The sequence below is a fragment of the Austrofundulus limnaeus genome, unplaced genomic scaffold, assembly GCF_001266775.1.
Source record: "Austrofundulus limnaeus strain Quisiro unplaced genomic scaffold, Austrofundulus_limnaeus-1.0 Scaffold22, whole genome shotgun sequence".
NCBI lineage: Eukaryota > Metazoa > Chordata > Actinopteri > Cyprinodontiformes > Rivulidae > Austrofundulus > Austrofundulus limnaeus.
In genome coordinates, this window is record NW_013952424.1 from 376,632 (window position 1) to 385,349 (window position 8,718).

The following is an 8,718-nucleotide window of genomic DNA, read 5'->3' on the forward strand; positions in this document are numbered from 1 at the left end:
ATAAATAAATAAATAAATAAATAAACAAATAAATAAATAAATGTTTTTCATTTTTAAATATGTTGGGCCTTCTTGGTTATTTGACAAAATGTTTCAAACATTTAAACCAACCAGATTTGCATAAGGATAACTTGCTTACAAAGATGGGCAAGAAAATTGSATTAGATTAGTCAAAGGTTGAACAACAATCTGTTCGGTAGGAAAGGAACAGGGAAGAAGAGGAGAAWTTAAAACATGGACTTAAAGAGGCTCAAAGATGCCATAGTTACTTTCCTGTTAACTTGAATTGTCCTGTTGTCTCACTTTGAGGTCATTTTAAAGCATTTGAAGAAGAAACAGAGAAAAAGCAGAACAAATAGGACAGAACATGCGACACGGGGTCAGGACACACCATGCTGGGTCATGCTGCTCTAGGAAATTTATTCAATGATTTTTCTCTTTTTTTATTGTGATTATTATGTTTTCACTAGTGCTCCTGTCAGGAGTGTGGTGAATGGGACAGTCAAGCAGTGAGAGAGTCACAGTTCATCATTATCATCATCATCTTCATCATCATCATTGTCATTATAGCCACCGCTTTATAAACCTTTATCATTTTCAGCATCACTTGACTTTTCTTCAAGCTAGAAATAATTTACATCACATTGCTTGTTTTTTTTTCTTATTTTTACTTATGTTTAAAACCACAAACATTTCAGCAGCACACTCTAGAATTAAAATGGTTAACAATCAGAAAAGCATGACTTTTTGCATAGTATTAAATGAACAAAGACATTGAGTTCTTTATTTACAATTATTGTATAGATAAAAAAATATCATAAAAACAAGATGAACACTTAACTCACTTACCCATAAATGGCTAAGTATGCCAAAATAAAAAGCTATGAGTTGGCATTTCTCTTTTTCTTTGTTCCACAAACTGCATGCTGCTAAATACAGTACATCGAGGCAGGTGAGAGTATATTGCAAAAAGTATCATTGATATCATCATCGATGTCATCATTAACATWATGACAGGATGGTACAACACGTGTTATGATTAGGATGTAATCACGATGTGTTTTTATGTTTCTGACAGGAGCGATGATTGTTTACATACAGCCACAGAGCCGTGTCATCAGCGTGAGTCTTTGTAAAGTTGTTGAAAGTAGTTCCTATTTWTCACTTCAGCCCACGCTGGACCTGCAGTGCTCTATTTACAAAAAACAGAAAAAGAAATTATCCTCAGTCTCATTGCATTCTCTTAAAGCTCAAAGTCCTTCAAGATGTAAAAGTGGTTTGAGAAAGTTGGCTGAAGGATTTTTTTTATTTATCTTTTATTTCTTTTAACTGAAAATGCTATAGTTATGTTTATTGTTTTATTTATTGTCTTTTCTTGTTGTTTTTACAGACAAATAAACAAACTGTCAAATCATTTAATCAAATATACAAACTGTTCGTCAAATGAACAAACTGTCAAGTTGAAACATCTGAAAGATAACAAAATGAAGAGTGTCTAAAGGTGAACATCAGAACCAGAACTTAAATTWAAAAAAAATAAAAATGAATCAGATGGTTACATTTCTGACATGCCTGAGCTGACTCATAAAGCTGAACAATGACAGAGGAGGAGGATATAAAAAAGAAAATAATAAATTAGGTAGAACTGCTTGGATAAATAATTGCTTATACTCTCTAATAAATAGGATTTTTTTCAAGTTGCATAATGAACCTACTGTATCACATCATGCTTGCCACTGACTTTGATTAGTTAGAGTAATAATAGTTGAGGCTAGTTAGGTGGCCTTGTCCCTCTGAGTGCAATAAAATGAGTTAAATGTGCCTTCTGCATGTAACTTCACTCTGGTGATTGGTCAAAGTACAATAAATAGTTTACAACTAGTGAGTACAGTTGAGATGCTAGAGTACTGTATATTCTGTGACGGCAGGAAGACAAGCTTGGTTAAAACACACAAAAGCACATCTAAAGWTACACCACAGAAGATTTCATTCATAACCAGATAGTGCAGAAAATCTTTTTTTTTAGTATATATATATATTTATATATATAGAAAGAGTCAAAGCAGCATTCCTTTTTTGTTGTTATTTGTTTTGGTGTTTTTATGTAGTTTTTCAGTTTTTTTATAGATGGTAAAAATGCCAACAGCTTGGTGGGGCTGCATGTATCTAGATGAAAACAAATAMATATAAACTGGAATATTGATTAAAAAAATAAGGAAACAAAAAAACTAATTACATAAAATATTGCAATTTCAACCAAAAATGTGTCTGCTTTTCTTGTGGTACAGTAAGCCGAATAGAAATTTTGCAAACTCTGAATACAGCTGCAGTCTTTGGATGGAATCTTTGAAACATCAAATCCTTAAAACAAGCAGGTTTACCTACAGGACAGTTCAATAAATCAGGCTTGGACCGTCAGTAAATCAATCAATAAATATCAACCTGTTACTCGAGCACTGACCCCAGGTCAGCGCTGAAGCGAAGCAAAAATAAAATACAGTTTAAAAAAAATAGAGATTGAAAAAAGAATCAAATATCCTCCTCTGTCACGAAAAGGAGGCATTCGTTAAGAAATTAAACAAAGGCAAGCCGCTCTTATTTGATCCCAACAATCATTTAGTAATACTAAGATTTCACACGTACTGTACTATGCATCTCTTTGTAGTTTGGTTTCTTTTTGTTGTTAATCCTCTAAAAATATCTACATTGTTTAACAATATAGCAGTAATTTCCAGCACGTCATCCCCTGCGCCCCYTAGAACAATAAGTCAACACAAATCTGAGCTCCTACTTGACCCTCCTCCTTTTAAAAAAACCAGGAAATTGATCTCTACAAGGTTGTAAACAATTACATTCTGTTTAAGACATAAATAAGTCAAAAGTAACTTGAGCCATTAAAGCAGAAACAAGGCAACATGCCAACAAAGATAAACTCTCTCTAAATATATTTTTCATGAATGTATATGTATAGAATATATCCCATAAAAGCTATCATTGCTATTTTGATTTTGCCTTCCTCTTTTTCAACAGGTGCAAAAACTACTGTGCAAGTTTGGCCCTACCGATTCCATTCTGTTTATGGGTGATATAATTCTTTAGAGTCCAGTACATGTTCATGCCACACAGAAGAGGGAACTTTGCAGGCCAGGAACTCAGAGAAGCTGTTTTTTTTTTCCTCATTCGTCTGTTTTGTTTTGTTTTTTTTCTCTCACAATTTGCAGTCCACCACGAGGCCCAGCCCGTCAAAACCAAATGACTTCAATAAAATAAACCTTTTCTTTAAATAAACTTGGGTAATGTACATTCATGCAGGACCAATAAGAATAATAGCAATAATAATCAGAACCAGAGTTAGAATAATAACAACAGTTTTCAATTTAAATTAAACTATTACCGTATCTGTATTAACAATATTATTACTGAAGAAAAGGAGTTTCCGGAGAGCAAGAAAGGTCTGTTTTGCGGTCTACGCTCCTCGGTGGTCTCCCCTCTCCCCTCTTTGTTGTCCTCCGCTGACGCAGTTCGTCCAAACGTGCATTCAGCTGCACGCTCATACAGTACATGCTAACCGGTACAAGCGTCGAGTCCTGCACGCCGTCAAGGCTGCCACCATACATGCAACCACAAAATCAGGATGGCTGTGTCGGTTTTGTGGCTTTATTGAGCTTTATGGATTGTATGATAGTTTTGTTTTTCTGTTTTAATCTTGCAATGTCACTAAGAATTGCTCCATTTTTTTAAAAGGAGAGGAAATGTTTACGGAATTAAGGTTACATGAATAAATAAGTATTTGTTCCATTGGACCTGACCTTTCTCGAGGGGTGGAATGGTGTTTTTTGGGGTTGAGAAGATGAGAACTGGTGATAAGGTGGACAGTAGCAGTTACAGGTCTGGACAAGCTGGAAGAGGTGTCCCTGGACCGCAGGGGAACGACTTCGGAGGTTGGAGCCGAGGTTAGCGTCGGGGGTTAGAGGCTGGTCTCCAAGCTGTGCAGAGGACTGGCGGGGCTGGAGGACGCGGCGGATTTACTGATGTCGATCGTGAGGTTGATGCCGCTGTCGATGGCATTGTTGTTCTTGTTCGGGGACGAGGGCTGGCTGGAGTACTTCCCCCTCTTCCGAGCGGAGTCGTCGTCCGTGTCGTCGATGAGCGGGATGCTGGGTGTGGAGTCGTCTATCCTAAACTCTGGGTGGGTCATGAAGTTGTGTATGGATGTTCTGGAGTCTTGTTTTTCAAGGCCTTCGTAAAGGGAGCTACGGAATGCATTCACAACTCGGATCTGTTGCGAAAAACATAAGAAGAAAGAGGGAAAAAAAGATCATGAGCGGTTATGTCAGATCTTATGTGAACTGCTTTGAGGGGAACCTTGGAATGAGAGAAAAGAAGGAGGTTGGAAAAAGGAAGAGACAAAGAAGAGGAAAAGCAATCCTCTAATTTGAAGATACAGAGGTGGAGAAAAGTGAAGAAACGAGAGAAAAGGCAACTGCAGTCTGTGTTCTGCTTGCACAAGATGACTACAGTTCACAAGTCACTCAATTTTGGCGTGCACTAAGGAAAACTGTGAGGAACATAATCATAAAGAACACAAGAAAATCATACATTTCGAGAAAAACCAAAGCAACACAAACGCTCGTTGTAAGTATACGCTTTAGTCCAATGTGCTGTATACCTAGAAACAAGCCACATTAATAAATGAAATGCTTACAGAAAAAATTAAATGACAATATCTCATGCAGTTTGGAAGAAAATCTGGTGGACGAGGTCAGTAAGAAAGAAGAAGGTTAGATCTGAGAGATCCAATGAGGCGGTTTAAAAACTTCTGGGGATGCCAGAGCACTGTCTGGGACAATATCCACACAGACTCTGAATAAAACACACAAACACACAAATGGAACACAACGTGAGAGAAGCATGGGTCCCGAATGGAGTGAGTCAAGTCTGCATGAGATTTGCTCAACACAAGCATCGCAGTGTAAACCAAACTCACACCGATTAAAAAAAAAACACATCCCCAAAGAAAGAGTGACAGAAAAGAGAAGAAAAATAAAAACCCTAAAATGTGGCATTTAGACAACAAGCAAACAGCAAAGAAAACATAATGAACACACAGGAGGTTAAAGAACAAACTACATGCACAGTAACAAACTGGACACAAGTACGACTAACATAAAACAAAAGGAGGTGGATGATGAAAAKAAGTTTTATTGTCAGAGCTCTGACGGTTAAAGGTCGTTTCAACTCCATGCATGTCTAAGTAAACACTCAAGTATAAGTCCCAAACTGGTTTGATGCTTTAACAAATCTAAATAAGTTCTGGACTTTCTTTACAATAAATAGTGAGCAATGTTAGGGTGTTAAATTCCAACCTTGAATCACATCAGCKTTCTGGGGAAATCAATATTCTCTGTATCTATTTTTTGGATTCCCTTCATTATTTTTAAATAGACTAAACAACAATAAAGTTAGTATTAACAGGTCAAGAAGTATCTCAGAGTAAACAGTTCTACGCAAAGACTTTGATCCTTTCTCCATCTACAATATGTGAGATGTTTGAAAAATTCTCAGCTCAGGGAATCTCTGTCCAAAAGGGAACAAAACAGAAAACCAATACTGACAAAAATGCACTGAATTTGTATTTTAAAGGTGCGGCTCTTTGGAGATGAACTGAGATAAATGGAAAAACTGTCACAAATTAAAATAAAAAAATGAAATTTACAGGACATTTCAAGCTAATGAAAAGAGGAAAGATCAAGCTTGTATGATTCCTTTTTTAAATTTTAGGCTTAAATTATGTGAAAAAAAAAGCAATACACTGTACGTATATCCAGGCACAATTTATCCTGCAATCCAACAGTGCTGTATTGAAAATAAGAATAAAACATGCTCTGCACAAACTGAAATCCTCTGGATGTTTATCTCTGTTAGCAAAATATCCTATGAACCGCATGATGAATTTATATCAAACTCAAAGAAATTGACAATTAATTAACCTTTGGGTGATTTAAGATGGCTGCCACAGATAATCAAAATTAACACCAAAATGGCTAAGATTTGATCAATTTTATGGATAAAGTGCTGAAGTGAGCTGATAGTCATCATCATAACTCTGTAATTGCACTGAAGTTTTGTTCAAAACTTTGGATTGAAATGTGGCAGGTGATGGTAAAGTTGATCCTACAGTAATTCTGACTGACAGTAATGTACAGTAAGAGGATGTAATAGCTAAAATAAATATATAAAATAGTTCTGTCAGCATGAGTGTGTAACAGGAAGTCATGCAGTTTAAGGCATCAAAAAGAAAAAAAAATAAGTAGGTCCTCTGGATGGGTTCTTCTTTAGTGAAACGTTTCGTCTCTCCTCCAAGAGACTTCTTCAGTCTGATGAGTTTCAGGTGAACTCAGCCTTATAAGCACTGCCTCCACATGGTGGACAAACAGGTTAGTCACATGCAAAAGAGGGCCATCGCCTAACAATAGGCTTGATTGGCTCTATTGTTCATAGAGGGTCATGTGCTCCATCACCTGACTTATTGGTTTGGATGCTGTGGTTCTTTGGTGTTGTGTCATGTGTATGTAGTGAATGCAGGCGGGGCTCAAAATCCCCTTGTTTTTGTTTTTTGTCCCTCTTTGTGTTGGGTATCGTTGGGGCCCTGATTCACACCTTTTGCTCACAGGGGGCTGAGTCATACTTGCAATAACAGCGTTGTAGGAGGAGGACAACTGGAGACGAAGGCCTCCCCCTCTGTTTAATGGTGGACGTTTTTTCTTCACAAAGATGGCTTCCTTTACTCCTCTCTCAAACCAACGTTACTCTCTATCAAGGATGAGAACATCTTCATCCCTGAAAGAGTGACCGCTGGCCTGTAGATGAGTGTAAACTGTGGAGTCCTGACCCGACAATGTAGCTCGTCTGTGCTGGCTCATTCTTTTGAAACCCTCTATGAACAGTAGAGCTAATCAAGCCTATTGTTAGACGATGGCCCTCTTTTGCATATGACTAACCTGTTTGTCCACCATGTGGAGGCAGTGCTTATAAGGCTGAGTTCACCTGAAACTCATAAGACTGAAGAAGTCTCTTGAATGAGAGACGAAACATTTCACCAAAGGAGAACCATCCAGAGGACCTACTTGTTTTTTTCTTTTAGATTGTTTTTCTACCTGGGTTACTGAGATGCATCAGGACATTTTAAGGCATTGTAAACCACAGAGCATATTCCTCAAGGTTTGATAAAGTTATGGAAATACGTTAGAAAATAAAACCTTTATTCACACATCATCACTGCATCAATAATCAAACTAAGATCATCAATAATAAACTAAGTCAACACTGTTACTTATACTTGAACGTTCACCCAGTCCCTTTGTGAGTTCATTGGAATTAGTGTACATTAACATCTGTCAAACATACAAATGAAAGGACTGACAGATAGGGTGATGTAGGGGGGATGAGCAGAGGGAGACAAACTCACAACCTGAAATGTCACGCCGTGGGTATCACTCTTAGTCCTGTGCTCCTAGCACTCTGGGGAAACAAACACACATTGACTAATGAGAGGACAGTACAGCCAACCATGGGAGGAGATATCAAGATGAATTTGAAATCCAGTGTGAACATTAAAACGACAATACAAGAGAGAAAATGAAAAAGCAGCAAGATATAAATATATATATATACTGTATATCAGATTTGGTTAAGTTATGAATCAGCTGCTATTTTTTATATTGTATTAATTTATTTTTTGTTTCTAGACCTTTCTTGTAAACTCTTAATCTGACATGATAAAATATCCAAGACAACATGAAAAATAGCAATAAATCAATATGCCCTCGACAATAAAATCAAGACCTTGTAAAGACCACACATGCTTAGGAAGATACTGTATGTACTGTATATACATTTTTTTTAAGTAGAATGGTTGTCATCCAGTGTGAAGAGGATCTTAAGACAAACTTTAAATATTTCTACTCATCAAAATTACAGTTCCACATACAGCACTGAATAAAATTATAATTCAGTATGTTTCCCCAGCCACCACAAAGTCTGTGAAAGGCTGAAGGACATTGCTCACAATTCTGTAACTGCACATTTCTACAACTGTACACACGACCAACTGATGCATTTTAGATTAAAACAGCCTATCCTCTCACTTGAAGACACTTTCTGTCCCTACAATAAAAGCAACACGCTGATGCAGTGTCCTGAATCAAAGAACACCCAGTACAAAGATGCTCTACTGTATGTTTTCTTTCACAGACATATGTACGAAGTTGAAAAAAGTCAAAAGGGGAGAACAGCAATTTGTTTTGCCAGCGAGACAATCGGGTGACACTGAGTTTGTCTTTTAGGCACTGATTCAGCAGTGATGGAGATAGAGTTTTAAAACCACCCCGGCGGGAGGTCCGACAGTGCATATTTTGGAGGTTTTTTGCTTATTGCTCCGTGGGGGAACGTCGCAGGGACTTCTTTAACTTTCACCTTGTAGGGCAGTACCAGAGCTTTCAAACAAGACCAGCCACTCCGGGATGCGGTGCCCAAAGCCGGCGCTAGAGGCTCCGCAGCAAGATTGCGCTGCGCGGGCACCTGGGAATCAGCTGGCGGGCCCGCAAGCGACTGGTTGGGCACCCCTGCATTAAACAAAAATGGAAAAAATTGAAATCGAAATTACTTTCAGCATACTCAAGCTTACAAGAGATCGATGAGTAAAATACACTGGAGAAT

At 37.6% G+C, this 8,718-nt stretch overlaps 1 protein-coding gene across 1 annotated transcript in view; it reads right to left on the reverse strand.

Annotated features, from left to right (window-relative positions):
- Nucleotides 1-400: 400 nt before the first annotated feature.
- atp2b2 (ATPase plasma membrane Ca2+ transporting 2) overlaps nucleotides 401-8,718 on the reverse strand; it is a gene marked incomplete in the record, with an annotated part of 105,903 nt that continues 97,585 nt past the window's right edge. Inside the window, 1 exon segment of the mRNA XM_014004113.1 lies at nucleotides 401-4,279. Coding sequence (XP_013859567.1) covers nucleotides 3,968-4,279 — 312 coding nt within the window.